Genomic DNA, 18,643 nt, shown 5'->3' with positions numbered 1-18,643 from the left:
CATCTCATGCATTCGGGTTGCCGGGTCAGCGGCGAATATCGGTCATCACGTGACGCCGTCTTCCTTGGTGGCCCCCGCGTCGTGACACGCCTTACGCGACGATCTTTGCTCCTTTCGTAGCTTGGCGGGCGACGTTTCTTTGTCCGCATCTGGACCGTCCTATAAAAGAAAGCATATCAGTTGCTCTTACTAGAATTTTAGTTACGCTTCATTGGAGCGAAGACGCTAAATTTGGGCGTTTGTGTCCATTTTGGAGGTGTCCTGATTGCGAAGGTCGCAGTGGTTGTACAAGATCAACATGAAGAGTTCATAATAGTTTGAAGTGTTGTATCAAGTTTGCGTCGTAAGTGCCAGACGATGCTTGATGGCAGCCACTACCACTGGGACGAGGTGTGTGTTCCCCGCGAAAACACACACGTCCCACGACCTCTTTAGTATTAATATAATATTAAGTAAACCCACATATTGCTATGAAAACCTTCATTTAAGAAAAGCATGCCCCATATTATCATATGAGATTGATAGACACAAAGGTTATGGGGCACATGCATAATTAAATCATTTTATTTGATGAAATTTCACTCATCTTGGTTATGACAAACCCGTAGTGAGACTATATCTATATATATATTATGGGCATGCGCACATGGGCATAATCAGCAGTACATGCACGTTTACGCTTGCAAATAATAAAAGAAAAAGTGCAGCAGTAAGTATAACTCAACCACGATAAATGATATGTATGAAATATCATTATGGTATCACAATGATTGCACATGAAGTTACAGAATATCACTTGCGACATGGTAAAGCTAGGAACAAATTGATGTGGCATGGTTTGTCAATTCTGTTCAAGAACATACACGTCAAGATATGGCAGAAAGGCACGACAGGTTTCCTACGCTCTCGTTGATACCGGATGGGAATAGGACGCGCGTCCTCGCGCTATGCAACACAATACCATAGCCACCACAGCGCGTAATGAATTCACTGTGAAATCGATGCCACGGTGTCTCATGCGCAGATGAGATATTACTTATCGCGCTGCCACTCCTATGAGCTGCAGTTTATTGCTGACAATGGTGATATCACGCGCGCTACCGCGGATTTCTTTTTTTCTTGACCCCTTCCGCCGCACATACAAAGCGCGTTGGATTATCAGCAACACCGTCGTAAATTATGTAAGCTGTAGATATGCATGATATAGAATCAGGAGCTTCTCTTTGCTCTGTGAATAGTAATTTTATCTACAGGCGCAGACCGCGAGTACATAAGGATCCGCCTACCCTTTAACAAAAAACAAAGAAGAACGGAGGAAAAAGCTGATTACTGCACTTGATAGCAGCACACGTCACTAGCAGCAACGAGCACAACATTCGTTGGAGAAGCATTCGTAGCTTGCACATAGCTTCGGGGACTAAGCCGGAATAAGCGGATAGGATTAGCTTTTCGCTGTGTTAATGGTAGCCCTGCATTACTCCACGATGGACGGGTATAAATTCGATGTCTGAAGTGGCACGGAAAGCCGGTGGCAGTTGTTCGCAGGAAGCGTGTGACTCATGCTTTCTGCTTACCGCACTGATGGAGATATAAACTTCGGCAGAAATCTACGGGATTAGCTCTACTTATAGCAGGGCTTGCTCTTTCAGGTGGGGGTGACTCGAATAAAATGAAAGATGAGAAAAGTAATAAAGGGAGCAGAAAATGAAAGCAAGCGCACGTCGACATAAGTCAACGTGTGCAAGCGCCCAGACTGCTGTAAAGGAAACAGGAGTGATTTAATGACTGGCGTCTCTCTTATTTGCACTCAGCGAACAATGACAAACTGAATTGACCAATCATCTGCGGCAACTGCTAAGTTAGCGCTACGCGACTTCGCAGTCGACAAGTAGCATGCTCTAACAACTGACTTAATGGCGTGCAGCAATGTACAGCATAAACCTTGACTCCAGTAATCAATCACAGTCGTTTTGCGGCAAGGCAAGGAGCACGACGTTCGCATGCCCCAGAAGAAAAGAGATGAAAGTAGTACACGTTTCCCAAAGAGTGAACCATTTGCACATGCGCGAGAGAGGTATTTTCACATCCAAGAATACTATAGAAATGAATTGTAAAAGTACTGAAAGTTGGGCGAGTCGGTAGCTGTTCATTATGAAACTGCAGTGCACACAACAAACGAGGCAAAAAGCACTCTCTCTAGAAGCACTCTAGGAGACAAACGGGTAGAATGAAAAATTATCATTAAACAGATTCACTTACATCGCCCAGAAATGCACAACCGTCTACTCTGCGGGGTCGTTGAATGGAAACAATACGTTCCCGTTGTGCAGCGAAGGGTGGACGAACTATGAGGGCATGAAAGAGAGAGAGAGAAACTTTATTGTAATTATAAAGATTTGAAGGAGGGGTGGTCGGAGCCTCTCAGTCCAGGGCTCCACTGGCCTCTGCCGCCTGCCTGACCTGGCTAATTAAGGACTTTTGTCCTGCCAGGTCCGAGCGGGCGAGCTGTGCCTCCCACTGCTCCATTGTCCTACTGGTGTTTGGCCTATGAGGGTGCTTAGTGCACTCCCAGGTTATGTGCATTAGGGTAGGTATGCCACCGCACCAAGGACAGTTGGCCCTATAACGAGTGGGATACATGGCGTTCAGCAATTTTAAATGGGGGAACACCCCGGTCTGTATTTTACGCCAATCGGCGGCCTCTTCCCCGTTAAGTTGTGGGTGAGGCGGCGGGTATTTTCTTCGGACTCCACGCTGATGAGCAAGGATGTCTTTGGCATTTAAATTGGTGGAATTTTGTGAGGGGTAGTGCGGGTGGGTGGGGTTAGAAGAGGACGCCGTCGCTCGGTTAGTCAACTCTCGAGCTAACGCGTTAGCCTTTTCGTTCCCCTGTACCCCCGCGTGGCCCGGGCACCAGAGTAGGCGATGATGGTGGTTGAAGGATCTGGGGATTATCGCGAGGCTAGCCGCAGTCACGTGCCCCTTGAGAAACATGCGACATGTCTCCTGGGAGTCCGTGACCACGACCGAGTCCCTTTGCGAACGCTCCGCGTGAGCGAGTGCGATCGCCACTGCTAACATTTCGGCCGAGGTTGGGGATCCCGCCGTGGCCGACGCGGTAATATGCTGTTGGCTGATAGCGTTCACGACTGCGAGGGCGTACCTCCTTTGGTAGCGCTGCCCGGTCGTCTCTGCATACAGAGCTGCGTCCGTGTAGTACGTGTTGTACCTATGGTTATTAGAGTAGGCTGATTGAATGTGTTGTGCACGTGCTTTGCGCCTTTCTTTGTTGTACTCTGGATGCATATTCTTTGGAATTGGGGCTACTGTAATTTTGGATCTCATAGAAGGAGGGAGAGGTACGGCCTGCTCTGTGAGATAAATGGGGTATGCTGGGATATTGAGTCTAGCCAATATTGCCCTACCAGTTTTTGTGAAGCTGAGGCGCTCCCTCTGTCGCATCAGGGTGGCTTGCCTCAGTTCGTCGAAAGTATTGTGCACTCCCAAAGCTAACATGCGCTCCGTTGAAGTACATTTAGGCAGGCCCAGAGCAGCTTTGAAAGCGGTTCGGATTATTGTGTCAGCCTGCTTTTCCTCCTCCCTGTTCAGGATTTGGTACGGTAAGCTATAGGTTATTCGACTAACCACTAATGCCTGTACCAGCCTTAGGGTGTCGTCTTCTCGCATTCCCGCGTTTCGATACGTCACGCGACGTATCATTTGGGCTATGTTGTTGGCTGTGGATTTGAGGGTCTTGAGTGTCTGTAGTGCTCTCCCGTCGCTCTGAAGCCACAAACCCAGGACTCGCATCGTGGGTACCTCTCGGACTGATTGGCCCTCCACCACAATGTTAATCGATCCTCTGGATTTGTAGCCTTTCGCGTGTATCCGGATAACCTCAGATTTTTCGGGTGCGCACTTCAGGCCACTCCATCTAGAAAATTTCTCCACCGCTAATACTGCACTTTGGAGCGTATATTCCTTATCCCCTAGTGAACCTCTGCTCGTCCACAGCGTGATGTCGTCTGCGTAGAGCGTGTAACCTAGGTCGGGTATCCGATCCAGATCGCGCGCGAGGCGACACATCGCCATGTTGAAGAGAAGAGGAGATAATATAGCTCCTTGAGGTGTTCCTTTGTCAGGCATTTTAAATAAATCCGAAGTGATTTGGCCAATACTGATGCTCGCCTCGCGGTTGGAAAGAAACGCTCTTAAGTAATTGTATGTGCGCTCACCACAACCCGCGAGTTCGAGTTCCTCCAATATTGCGGCGTGAGAGACGTTGTCAAAGGCTCCTTTAAGGTCTAGTGCTAGGACTAGTCTCTCGTCGCCGTACGGTATATTAGTTAGAATTTCGTCTCTAAGTAGGAGGAATGCGTCCTGGCAAGATAAACCCGGGCGAAATCCTATCATGGAGTCCGGGAACCAGCTCCGCTCTTCCAGGTATCGCTGCAATCTGCTATGGATAACCCTTTCATAGAGCTTACCTAGGCAGGACGTGAGCGACACCGGCCGTAGTGTATCAATCGAGGGATTCTTTTTTGGTTTGGGGATCATGATTATTTTAGCCAATTTCCACTCTTGGGGCAAGTCTCCCTTGGCCCAGCACTCGCTATTAAATATCTTTGTGATTTTCGCTAGGGCTACCGAATCCATGTTTCGAATCATTGCATTTGTGATCGAGTCTGGGCCCGGTGCCGAGTTTTTAACTGCGGATTGTGCCGCCTCATAAACTTCCGCGTACGTTATATCTTCGTCTAATTTAGGGTTCGCCTGCCCCGCATGAAAGTTTCCGATGGATTCTCGGAAAGCCTTCACACTCCCGCTTCCTCCGGAATGCGGGCTGTGACCAAACTTCCGGAGGATAAATGTAATTTGTGGACGAGAGTTTTTGTTGAAAAACAGCCTTTCAGGGCAACCGACTTGGATTCGTAGAAATCGTTTTTGTTCGATATGCGATACTGTGAGAATCTCTAATCAATCCCATCTGCCAAAAAAAAAAAACAACAAGGAATGTAAATATAGCCTTCTTCAATCATCGACGACAGAAGCCACATAACTGCAGCAAGTAAACCCGATCAAATGACACTGTCCACCTACATGCCTCGATGTCGCTTAACGCTTCTACTGCCTATTACTGCCGGGAACACTTGTTTTCCGAACCTCGTGGCGAGGTACGAGTTTGCAATGGGCCATCGGAAAAAAGACGCCAAGAACACGGCAGATATGTTTACATGACACTGTCCAAATAAAGTCGAGTCGGCTTGTATGGCCGAGATCGAGTCGTCGGGTCCACGTAAACCCTGGTGGGTCGGGCCGAGCGAGTGCAGCCTGCTCCCTTCTCTCCTGCAATTCAGCCAGATAGGATAGAGAAAGTGTTATCCTAACCGCAGTGTCAGGCAAACCAAGCAACCCTCAAAGCTGAACTACTCTCGCATAAGATATTCTCTATCCTTGAAGGCAACGCGTAGTAGATTGCAGCTGCACGCGTCCAGGGAAGCCGAGCGAGACGAGAGAGGCCTTGGATTCTTTTAAGGTTGCTGCGCCACAGGAGCGACCCTGAAGGCGTTCATCAGGAGCTCATGGCACTGCCGAGAAAAGGGCGATGCGGCGGAGCTGCGGGCTATTTTGGAGGTGGCCACAACGGACGCACGCCCACGTCGCGTGGTGTTCTGCTCGCACACCGAGCAAGCCCTTCCGTCTGACCGCGTTATTCAGGGAATTTTTTTCATTCTCTTTATCGTTTTTTTTTCTTTCTCTCTTTTATGCAGTGACACACTGGCCTTGAAAGACTGCGCTGTTATGCGGGAGTAGCTGCTTTTATGACGGCCACCGACCGCGTGTGCCTTTTTTGTTGTTTTACATCTTTTTCTTCCCTAACTTACATTCTTAATTCCTAACCTCGAGATTCCTATAGTTCAACTAATGTAGTGGCGACCTGTCCATTTCAGTTATTTGTCCATTCTTCTTTCTCTTGCGGTACACAGTAACAGGAGCAGTCGTGGCTATTGCTCCACCGCTTATAACCCTACTTTTTCCCAGTCTTCTTCTTTTAATTGTCAATCTATGTCAAACTACTTCAGTCACTTTCAGACGGGTTCAACCGTTTCTCTTCTAAACTGCAGAACTGGCGAGCGGAATTACTCACGCATATGTGAGAACCTTTTACCGCACTTTCTGGCATCCGTATTAAGCATGTAGAATACGGCAGCACGTGTTAACTAAGAGAATGGAGCATCTTGTGTTCTATGACATGTGAAAGTGTCGCCATTGCAGCAGCCTTGTGGAAACTGAATTCCTATCAGCTTCAGCTTGTTCTCTTTTCAAACAGCAAGGCTGCGCTATCCCTTGACAATTGCATTAAGCGTGAATTACATGCCGTTATATAATTACAAAAAGTCTGATTTACCATCGTGTTACAGTGGGTACCTTCCCATATCGCGTAGCAAGCAATGAGTCCGCTGGCAGTCTGGCGTGCAAAGCGCTGCAGTTCAAGCCAACTAAGAACGCTTTCCAGAACGGAAAAAAAAAAAAGACATGAACGAGGCCATCTTAGGCCACTTCCGTTCTTTGTGGTCTCCACGGCATCAATCTTGTGTGACTGAATGACTTAACAGGGCTGATGCCGCTCTCCTACATCGCATCCATTCAGGGCCAGCGCAAACCCTAGCTTGTCGGTGCAAGGTGGGACTTGGCCTATCATCGTCGTGTGGGCATTGTCAATCTCTTGGTGACATTGAACATTATATACTAAGGTGTTCTGAATTTGAAGTAGGACGTAAAATATTAATAGATGAACTCGAGCGCAAGACGGCACCACACTCAGATGAACGTGATATCTTGTTCCCATTCGATATTTAGGAGACAAATGCTTCGGCTCCTCCTAAAATTTCTCTGTGGTACAGGGCTTGACAGTGAATGGTGAGCCGTGCGGGTTGTCGTGGTTTGGAGAACGCGCAACGTATTGGGCTCCATGTCAACTCGCTTTTTTTTTCCCGGTGGTGTTAGCTAGGGTGCGAAGTGCTTCAGACCATATCACAATCGACAGGTGGCGTTTAGGCGGAGCAATTTCCTGCAAATTTTGCAAAGCTAGGTTCGCTTGCAGCAAGCAACACCCCACCATCTTTGTCCTCCTGCTCCTCTCCTCCTCAGTGTTTTAGTTTACCATTGCCGTTGCACTTAGTGGTTGCCCATAATTTGTTTCGAAACTTGCATACGAAATAACACTGATGCACTGCTGGTTTCAGTGTACATACCAGTCTCACTACATGCCAAGCGCTGCTTAGTCGCGACCTTCGTGGCGAGATCGCTTCACTGCATCTGCGACCAAAATAGTAAAACATTAAAGTGTTCGGGGTACAGCCTTGCGAGAAGTTTCCTACGCTTTCAGGATGCCTTCGGGGATCTGCGCAATGCGCTCTCAATATTCCCGTTTCGCTCCGCGTGCTGTCGCGGTCCAGAGCCCGCTCGGAGATCCGGTTGATGTCTTGCAACACGTCCACGTCGCAACATGCAAACAGCGAGCGGGAGCTCGTGGCATGCGCACATGGACACCATCGGTTTTCCTGTGCGTTTTTTTTTTCGGTATCACAGCAGCCTGCTACAGTACGCGTCCTATCGAGTTTCTATACAGGTGAGACGCTGAAAACAGGAGAACACCAACGACAATATGCCTATGTCACGATATGTCGACATTCCGTGGCCCACAGTATCACCGCCAAGTCTTGAACTATGTGTGTAGTTAACGAGGGACGCCATTGTCGATAAGCATCTTACAGTGTCCTCTGAGAGAGTGGAATGATCCTTTCACTACTTGCCACAAGGTGAAAGCCACCAAGACAGGAAACAGGCAAGGTCTCCCGCGCAACAAAGGAGCTAATAAGCCATGAAGCGTGGTGCGGTGCACAACCAGAAATCAGTTCGGATATAGAGTGAAGTGTCAAAACTCGCAACACAGACAAATAAGTGACATTCGAAATTATAGCATTAGAATTATTGAGGAAGCAATAAAGAAAACGGGGCAGGCACGAAACCAGAGGCGACTCGGCATTGGCAGGAATAATATACAGGCAATCAAAGATAAGCAGGACAGTGTCATTAGCAATTTCGATTATATAAGCCCAGCGAATAAATTCTATACTGTACTGTACTATCCACGTACCATGACTAGACGCCGTTGCTGAGAAGTGGAAGTCCCGTGTGCAGCTATTGATGAGGTCGGAAGGACAACATATACGACAGTGGGAGAAGCTGGAATAACAGTCAATCTGATAAAAGATAGAGGGAGTACTATGCTCGGAAAGCTTGCTACCAAGTCATCACTAACAACTCACCAATATCATTGAAAAGGGAAGTAAGCAATCAGTGCATTCCACAACTACTAACCTATGGAGCTGAAATTTGTAGGATATCAAAGAAGCTTGAGAAGCTAGAATCTGTGCAACGAGCGATAACCAGTCTTCTGTTGGAGTCTCAGCCTATGGGCAAAGAAAAGGAACACGCATTGTAGAGAACGCCAGATGGCTGGTGGTGATGATGAGATAAGAAAATTTTCTATAGCATAGAATAGAGTGGGCTTGCGCAATACAGGTATTATTTGATATCACAGAGGGTGGCCTTCGTCCTGCATTAGAGAGAAAAAAAATGCTGTTGATGTTGATGACTTACCACAACATTTTAATAAAATATTTGTTGTCCGTCAACATACAGTGGCAGGTATGACATTAGTGTATACCGGTACCACTATAAGCTGTCATGGCTTTTGCCTTTTAGCTACACAGTGTTGCAACTATCGTTCCTTATTTTTTTCTAAAAAGTAGCAGTTTGGTCAAAAAGGCGGAGCATTGATTGCGACAGCAAATTAGCAGACAGCTGTACAAAGTAAGGATAGTAGTTTTATCGGTCGTATAAACTTGTAAACATTCACTTACCGATTAAAGATAACAAGCGTGTTGTCACGCGTGCACAAGTAAACCTGAACACATCTCACTCGATGACCGCGTACTCTCGTTGTCAAAACGCTGGAAGGAGGTATCGCGGCAGCAGCAGCGAACGAATAGACCGTCGTGCTGCCTCTGGCTTCAACGCGAACTAAGTAGCCAGAACACAGCGCGCACGAAGCTATCAGCACTCGGCGCACTCTGCGCCCATCGCATATCGTTTCAAGACGGTGAAGCAGGGTTTGGGTACGGGCTAGTTGGTATTCCATTGCAAACATCACTTACAGCGCGCACATTGACAGGGACCAAAAGATCGACGCTTGTTTGCGTCGCTCGTCTTCGTCGCTTTTTTGGTCCCTATCTATGTACGCGCTGTAAGTGTTGTTTTCAAGATAGAGCCCGCGCCGCCGCGCCATACGTAGCCACCGCCGAAGTAAAAGACCCGGATCACCCTCCTCCGCCATTGCCTTGCGCGCGATAGATGGCGCGTTTCCTCCCTTGAGCGCGCCGGATCGAGCCACCATCCTCGGCTCACCTCCGCACACTTTCACTCGCACCCACGTCATACGGCGCGCGGCCAAGATGTTATCGCACTTGACGCTTATACGGAACACCACGGCGACGGCGAGAATGCGCCTGGAGTGTTCATATAATTGCTATCGCAATAAAAAAAGATATCTGCGCCCGGGAGACTAGGGCCGTGGTCTGATGGATTTCGATGTACCTCTTCTACTCTAGAGACGAGAAGCCTTGTGGTCGCGTGGAGAATTCGCAGCGCTGCGAAACGCGACTGATCCGCTTAAGTTCACGTTCTTTGGTCCTGCTCCGCTTCCGCGGCGCGCGCTGCCTGTTCAGGCGTTGCGTTCACTGCCTCGAGTGGGCACCGGGCAGCAACGACCGAGACGGCACGATCTCCTTCTGCGGCTTCCGCAGTGCGTACGCTTGGCTTCCCGCTCTTGCATGCAGGTTCTTCCGCCTAGCGGAATTCCTCCCGAGGAGCTTTGTAAAAAAAAAGAAAAATAAATAAAAAAAATTCTGAGCTGTCTTTCGCGACCACTCGGCAGCGACGTAGCAATGAGGAGCTGTGGGGGTGGAAACGGATGACGAATAGTATAAGCTTTGTACCGAATCAAATACGAATTGAATACGATTTTAATAATGACATCACAGAATCGAATACTGACCGAATAGCGATGACATCGAAGAATATTCGTAGAATCGAATACATCATGAAAATTTAACAATGGATATCCTTAAGATATTTTATCATTCCACTGAACGGTCTTATATTTCTGGTTTACCCCTTTGCGATTTGACACGGTAATTACGCCTGCATGTTCACAATCCGTTTGTCAGTCATGTCCTTGTAAATGTGAAAAACTTGATTTCCTTTTTTTTTATTATTATTCTACCAACACGCCGCGGACATGCAGCGTACGAATGTGCTATGCTGAAAAATCGTTCCGAAATAATTTTGTTTACGCTAAGGCCACCTCGGTTGTTCGCCCGGCTTGGCCGTCATCAGAAGGGCACGAGCTATGCGGCGCCTGCAGCTCGAAGAGCCTGCGTGGTCTGCGACATGTTGCGACCTGCGAGCCTGCGACATTGTTGCTGACGTCGTACTCTCGTCTGTCACCACGGGTGCCATTGCGATACGCAAGTATCCGCCAACCACGATTCTCGAGTCGAGATGTCGCGCTCTGTTGCTTCATAGAGAACATCCGTTTGATCCCTGTCACGTGCTCAGCTGACAATACCGCCGCGGAGGCTCACGACTATAGTCCGAGTAGACTGGTCAATGCCGAACCGCACGTGAGTGTAGAGGGTTTCTATCGGCTAAAGCGCGCACTGACGTCATTTGGCGTCACGCGAACAACATAGCCGAGGGCATTCACCGCTTGCCAGATAAACAGCGGCGGCGGCATCTCACACTCCGACCAACGAAAAATGTGACGCAAAGCTGTCGTCTTCCCTCCTTCTAGTATTTATTTAAGAAGCTCCGTTCGCGTCAGCGTGCAGCAGGTGCTACGGTCGTGCTCTTTTTTTTTTTTTTATTCCTTCTGCATTCCAGCGGGCACAAGGGCGCCTCTTCGCTAAAGCGTGCGTGAGAGCGGCAGAGAGCGAAGCGGGAGAGACGTGCCCCGCGTCTTCCAGAACGGGGCTAATGCACAAAGTCAGGAAGCGCGCGAGGGCTTCGCACGCGGAAACAGCTCGCCCTCCGTGAGGACTGCATCGTGCATGGCCTTCGCTCTGTGTCGTGTTTCGTCTTTGTTTTATAGCACACGCAAACTCGCCCACCGTGCAATTTAGTGGTGGCCACGTGGTGCCGGCATCGCGGCGAGTATGCGGCCTCATACGCTGACAACACTATCCGCATATTATTAGCGAGGAAACGTAGACCTTGAAACGCGCTCCAGATCAAGGAAATCCTTTCAGAATCTAATGTGCAACTCTAAAAGAGGCCTCCACCCAGGGGCGGATTATGGGTCAACGTCCTCAGTAGCCAGTCAGCTGGCGCGGAGAAAATAGTCCAGCATCGCATTCCAAGTAAATTAATGCTTTGTCCGCGCAAGAAAGCCACCTTCAAGCCGCGGTCGTGAGCCTGCCAGTGGTTCATAGAATATGTTTTCCTCGTCTCATACACCCGAAGCGTTAATAACACCAGAGTTCTTTAATTTTGAAGTATTCTGATAACACGGGGGCAAAATCAAACTAGATGGTGTACATAAAAGTTTTTCATTCATAAATAGGGTATGGGTGTATGATGTATTTTTGTAATAATATCATTGTATGCTGTACTTCCGTTCAGCAAAATTCAACTGCTTTCTGGCGAGAGGTACTTTGGCAGCGAGGACTTACCTATCTGATCGTTTGTTGGAATAGCTTTATTTGGAATAAGCGCGCTGTTCCGTCACGATTGACTAAACGGGTGTGGGCTAGGCAGGGAAACCTTTCAACACTGACGAATAATCGACGTTCAGTTAATCTACAGAGGTTTCTCTGCTTCATGAAAAGCTGGCTGGTGAAGGGGTTGCGGTAACAGCGTGTAATTAAAGAAAGCTCACGTTCCTTGACAAGGCCTTCGTCGTTTGCACCCGCTTCGTTTCGGTCTCGGCGCGCACCAAACACCTTTCGGCCGCCCAGTGCGCAGGTCTTACGAATGTCGCAAACAAGCGAGGAAATATTGTACGGCCGCTCTTCCTTGGACATTCGGAGCTGCGGATTCTTGCGTGCGACGGCATACAGCGCGCACCCTTCGGTGACTCACCGTGAGCTCCTCTTGGAAGGGGGACACGTTGTTAGGCTTGTCAATGCTTGCCTAATGACCACGAAGAAAGACACATAGACACGCAACGCCACAGCATTTCTGAAAAGTGCCCCGGGTACGCTTGTGAAAGATAGGGAGGGGCCGCTTTCTTAGAAGAAATCGGCAACAGGCTGCTCACTGAGGACATCCTCAATCAATCATTCAGTCACTCAGTTACCTTCCAGTCACGGAAATGATTTCGTGCCATGTATACGTACAGCTTTAGCATAAACGTGAGACTCGCGTTCGTTTTCGCACGTTATTTGAAGTAGAGGACGTTTACACGGCGTTACGTACTGCTCCTTAATCGACGACCCAAGCCTGCTTGAATCTGTGAACCATGTACTGTGTTTGGTCCTCAATATGTGCGCGATCGACAGGCTTTGGCTGCGGCTCTAGAGTATGAATTTTTTCTTTTTCTTTTTAGGTCAGAAATACGTGTGGATGAATGAATGACGAATGTTTCCGTTCTGGTACGGCATATGACTTCGTATGCGTGTGCAGTATCAGTCAGTTTATCGCAATGTTTTTCAGAGAAATAGTGGGTTGAACAGTTATTGAAAAAAATGTCTTGGTAAGCGCGTTGTTAAAGCTTCCATTTACCTGGAGTACAGATAATAATCGGAAAGTGCATTCGTATCAATGAATTACCTTTCCTTTTTTTTTCACTGTTCACCACTGCATTCCCATGCCTTAAAAGGTTGCGTTTTACGAGTGCACTTCTTGGTCCAGTTGGTCATTCATATTGCGTGGGAATGCGCTTGAAAACACGGAGTGTGACTGAGATGCGCAAGGACGCATACGGGGGCGCCTCACTAAGCGCTTTCCCACAGAACATCAATTATCAAGACAATTGTACATTTCGTGTTCTATGCGATTACCATGTACGTGGCGTTCGATGATTTGCCACTGACTGTAGTGCTTTGTCGTGTCCCTGTTCACATCTGGTGGGGACAGACGGCAAGCCTTGTGTCAGGACTTTTGTATCAGCCGACGCTTTCTTCTTGTCTCGCAGGTGCCCCAGCCGGAGCAACCGTGGCCCCACGCTGCGAGCAGTTCGAGGTAGAGGCGCCCTCCGAGGAGAGTCGTGGCGAGAGACCATGCTCCAGGGGCCCTTCGGCAAGCACCAAGAGCGGAAGCATGTGTGGCCGGCGCTTGTGTATGTGTCTGCACTCGCCCTGTTCTACGCTGCAGCGCAGCACTACGTGTGCCAGAACGAGCTTTACGGCACCCTGGTGTGCAGAAGGCTACCTTCACAGTAGCACGGATGTAGCAGGGCAGATAAGTTTCGGGAGACCGGGATAAGACAAGAGCTGCTTCGGTGGCGACACCTTGTGGCGCGATGTTTAGCACCTGCTGCAGTATGGATCATGAATGCAACAGAAGTCGATGACATCACACTTGAAATTTAGAGGAAAAAGTGCAGCTGTGAGCAGGTCAAGAAGTGCGTAAAGCAAGTAACTGGTGGTTTATCATAGTAACAGATCGCGTGAAAGAGGGGGGGGGGGGGGGGAAGAGAAGATGCAGCCGAGGGTGGTGGAGCTGGAGTGAAGAGATTAGATGACGAAGATATCAAAGTTTTTACGTAATTCTGTAATGTGATCGCGCTGCGAAGCTTGTGATAAAAAAAACAAACGTCCATAAGTCATATTTTGCATTTATAATCGACAGCGACAATGGGATTTCACGTGGCTATTTAGGTTTATTCATTCCTAGCTTCTTTGGATACCACTGGTAGCTATAGTAAATTGGCTGCTTGAGTAGGTGGCCCTGATCCACTGGTGTTGTGTTCTTGCATAGAAGTTTTGCGCTGCACAAGAAGTCTGGTTGCCTTGGACGCTGTTCGTGAATTCCTTTGAACTTTTTAACCGTTGCTGAAAAACAACGCGAACGTCTTGCGTTTCCCGTCCATGTTGTCGGCACAAACGGCAATTGTATTGTACACTTCTTCCTTTTCGTTTCCGTGTTTTGCACGCCTACAGGCCTTTCCGTGCTATTGTGCTATTTCCGTGCTATGAATACCTACCAACGTGCTCACCTTTCGGTCTTTCTAAACTGTATAAAATAATCCTAGTTATTAGAAAGCTTTAAGTGCGCCACATTAATTTATCAGCATGCGGAAATACTTAGTAATCGTCTGCGTCGTACCACGCTCCTTCCTTTCTGGCTGAAAGAAAATGCGCTTTCTTATATGGTATAATGCCTAAAAATATATATTACTGTATGCAGGCGCGGATGCAGGTTTTCCTTTCTTATTTGTTTCTTTTTTTCAAAGGAGGGAATGCGGGAGGGGGGGGGGGGGGTCTCACTGAGATTGAGATTTTTTTATTACATGCTGGCGGATTCTACATGATTAAACATTTCTTGTCTCTAGAGCAAAGTAACAGTAACAACTGGGAAGAAGGACTTCATGGTTTTGTTACGTGCCTTATGCTGGCGCTGCGCACATAAATTTCAAACACGGAGGAAGGAAAAATATAGGAGGGAGCATTACGTCATGTAGCCAGCCTTAGCAAGGGAACGCCCCGTTGCAGATGCAATAGTGTCTGTTCAACTGTATCTGCAATACAACCTTGCAGATACAATAGAGTCTGTTCAGAATCGTTCAGATCGCTTTATTTTATCAGACTATTCTCGTAATGCAAGGTTTTCACGGATGAATCTAATCTTGGCCTTTCTAACTTGCTCTTACGAAGAAAGATATCGCGTCTTTGTCTCTTCCATAAGTTTTGTTTCTTGAACCACTCATTGAAATGCGAACTTTTATCACAACCATCGTATTTGTCATTCCGCACTGATCACCAGTGTAAAGTCGCTATTCGTTTTTGTCATACTAACCTGTTTAAGGATTCATTTATACCCAAGGCTAGTTTAGAATGGAACCGCCCTACCAGCGCCGTCTCCAGCATTGAAGAGGCACAGTCATTCAACGCCGCCATTGTTGAGCACTTCTCAGAATTACCTGCGCTGCTATTTGTTGAATATTTTTCGTGTAGTTAATGTACAGTAATGTTGCTCACGGTATTGTCATTGAAGACCTCTGTTGCTGAACTCTATTAGAATAACCTACTCAGTTAATTATTAGTTTTCAATTTTATTTCATATATAACAATGTTGTTGTTTCCGTTATTACAATTGTATAAACACAATTTACCTACCCTTCTGTAATGCCTTTTGGGCCCTGAGGGTATTCAAATAAATAAATAAATAAATAAATAAATAAATAACGAAGACCAGCCTCAAAATATTGCGATTTGCGCGCAGAAGTCTGCTTTTCAATTAGGCACGTCTCATTAAACCGACACCACGGCCTGAACAGGCACAGGAAGGGCCACGCAAAGGCGGAAGTTGACATGTCGGTGTTTTCGTTGCTTGTCTTGATGTAACAGGATACTCGGGCTTTGGAAATCACGTCAACGACATCAGCGCCGCCCGAGCACCGTCGCCGACGTCTTGCTGGGCGTCCTTGTGGAGTTCGCGCGGCAAGGTGTTAATTGCCTGTCGTTGGCGAAGTGGCACATCGGCGTCTTCTTGTATTGACAACGAGCGATGGCGAGTCGTGGACGTGATGCCGATACAACAAAAACCGATTGCAACATGTAGCTGTCGTTGTTCTGTATTATATGTAGGAACACCAGTGGAGGGCTGGCTAGCAAATTGGGAAGGAACGATACTATAGGTGTATAGAACGATACTATACTATATAGTACTATCGGCAATGAGAAAAATTTGGATACTTCCTTCTTCTAAATCGTACTAAATGTTTTCCAAGCGTTTTGTATTGTTGATCGTGTTCAGGAATCTTTAAGTTACATCATGTTATTGTTGAGAAGTAACGTGTTCTGGGCGGCTACAGAAAGTGTGACAATTTCTCAACGCGCACTCGGCATCCCCACGAGGATGAATGCTAAAGCATTGCGGCGTCTCTCCGGTGACGCCCCGTTCGCATGCTTGCGTGGACGTCCGAAGGAGCAGAGCACAGCTACTGACTGAGAAGCCGAATTCTCAGGTTCGTCCATCGTGGCGCACGACAGAACTCGCCGAAATCACCGCACCGACCGGCAGCGCCGAACGTATACAGTATTGTCAGGATTGGGGGCTCAATCCCATCGCTCGTGATCCGTTATATATAGATTGGAGTCCGGCATGAATTCCCCTTTGAAGCGGGGCGGTGGGTTGCGCCATCAAGCTCTTGTTATTTTATTGCCTAATGTCCTACCTATGTTAAAAAAGAAAAGGAAATAAAAAAACACGAATAATTCCCATAACCAAAGTTTCTGAACCCATATTGCGAAATGTTTTTGCACGCCTGCGTTGTTTATCGTTTCCCTACTTCCGCCAATCTTCCAATCCCCTCTTACTAATCTCTATTGCGGACATGTTTACCTTCTCCCTGCTCTCGTTGAACCCAAGGGCTTCAGGGAGGCCAGTGATTCCTAAATCGACCACTGGGCAGATATCTTCCCATTCTAATAAAACATGCTCCCCAGCTTTACTGCAGCAAGCATATGCTTCTTCTTTTTTATAGCTCACTTTATAAGTGCGTGTTTATCCTGATCTCGCTTCGAAGAGTAATGAGCTTCGCTTTGAGTTATCATAAATTGTTTCTTTCCTGATTTCGTTGTTTTCCTCTTAAGTAGTTACTCAGGGCAGGTTTCTTTTTTCCATTGCCGCCACACATTATATTATCTCAGCCTCTCAGACTTTCCGCTTGACGTTCTTTGTTGCTGTGTTGCTCACCATACAGGCCGCATACTTGCTGTTAAGCTACCTAGTTCTTTTCCTCCACTGTGAATCAATGTTATTCGTGTACAAGCACCTGAACACTTTCCCAGCCCATTTACTTTCTTCCATATTCCTCTGTCGTTCTTCATAATTAATTTTACTGTGAGCTTCCCTCACTTCAAAACTTGTCCAGCCCATATCACCCTGCACAGCTTCATTTGTAGTCTTCCCTTGAGCGCCCAATATAAGGCAACCCACTGACCTTTGCTTGCCATCGAGTCCTGATTGTACGCCTAACTTCAAGCAAACAACCACATATCCAAATGTATGTCCTGGAACCATTACGCCTTTCCACATGCCTCGGAGCACCTCGTACCTATTGTATCCCCATAGCGCTCTGTGTTTCATTAGGGCCGCATATCTCTTCCACTTCACTGTTATTGCTTTCTTTGCTCTTTTTCCATGCATCTATTGCCTTCGTTTATCCATATACCAAGGTATTTATATTCTTTTACGCGAATTATTTCCTGGCCCTGTATTGTCACTGTTTGTTCGCTGTTTTCATTGAATGCCATAACACCTGATTTTTTAACGCTAAAGTTCAAGCCTAACTTATCCCCTTCCAGCCAGACGTTGCATATGACTTTGCTTGTTAGCTAGCAACTCAATGTCGTCCGCATAAAACAAGCCTGCAAGCTGCTGCTCTACTATTGTACCCACCTGCCTGTATGAGAGATTAAAGCCGATATTACTTCCTTCTAGCGCCCTTTCCATTATCACCATGTAAATCATAAACAGCAGTGGGAATAAATAGTACCCCTGCCTTAGTCCCTTGTTGATATCAACTTTCTCCTCGCTCCTCATCCCTTCTCATTCAACGCAAACGGTATTTTCTAAGTAAATCTCTTTCAAAAGTTGTAGGCAATCGTCGCCTAAGCCTACCCTTTCAGGAATATCCCAGAAAATGTTGCAGTCTATGTTGTCATACTCTCCTGTAATATCTAAAAAGGTCACACATAACGGTCTCCTTTCTACTCTTTATAGTTCAATACACTGAGTAAGGGCAAATAAATCATCTAAACGCCTACTTATTCTAGGGCCATTCTGTAGTTCTCTAAAAAAAAACAGTATTCTCTGCCTATGCTTCCAACTTTAATATATTTGCTTGCATTGCTAACCTGTATATTACCGATGCGCGGGGGGAGCGTCATCTGGTGGTGTTTCAAGGAACCCAGCGGCCACGCGCCACGCGCCTCCCTTTGATCAGCTGTGACCACGTGACTTTTTGTACCATCTCCGGGGATACCACCGGATCTTCCGCTTCATGAGCCATATAATGTTTCCGCATTAAAAAGAATCAGTTTCGCCCTAGAGGCGGAGCAGTGATTGCGATAGCTAATTAGTAGACAGCTATACCAAGTAACGATAGTAGTTTTATCGGCCGTGCAAACTTGTAAACATTCGCTTACTCATTAACAAGCATTGCGTAACGCGTGCACAAGCAAACATGAACACATCTCAGTCGATGACCGCGCGCACTCGTTGTCAAAACGCTGGTATGAGGAAGCGCGGCAGCAGCAGCGAGCGAATTGACCTTCGTGCTGCTTCTCGCTTCAACGCCAACTAAGCGGTGAGAACACAGCGCAGACGAAGCTATCAGCACTCGGCGCAC

General features: G+C 47.3%; 1 protein-coding gene across 4 annotated transcripts in view; it reads left to right on the top strand.

The window, feature by feature from the left end:
* Positions 1-18,643, top strand: part of LOC139057284 (scavenger receptor class B member 1-like) — a 93,868-nt gene that overhangs the window by 54,962 nt on the left and 20,263 nt on the right. For all 4 annotated transcript variants that reach the window (XM_070535202.1, XM_070535204.1, XM_070535201.1 and 1 more), the window contains one exon: positions 13,262-13,405. In XM_070535202.1, coding sequence (XP_070391303.1) covers positions 13,387-13,405 — 19 coding nt within the window. In that variant the 5' untranslated portion in view covers positions 13,262-13,386. The remainder of the gene's footprint in view (positions 1-13,261; positions 13,406-18,643) is intronic.

This window comes from Dermacentor albipictus, chromosome 3, assembly GCF_038994185.2.
Source record: "Dermacentor albipictus isolate Rhodes 1998 colony chromosome 3, USDA_Dalb.pri_finalv2, whole genome shotgun sequence".
Lineage (NCBI taxonomy): Eukaryota > Metazoa > Arthropoda > Arachnida > Ixodida > Ixodidae > Dermacentor > Dermacentor albipictus.
This window is presented reverse-complemented; position numbering and strand designations above follow the sequence as displayed.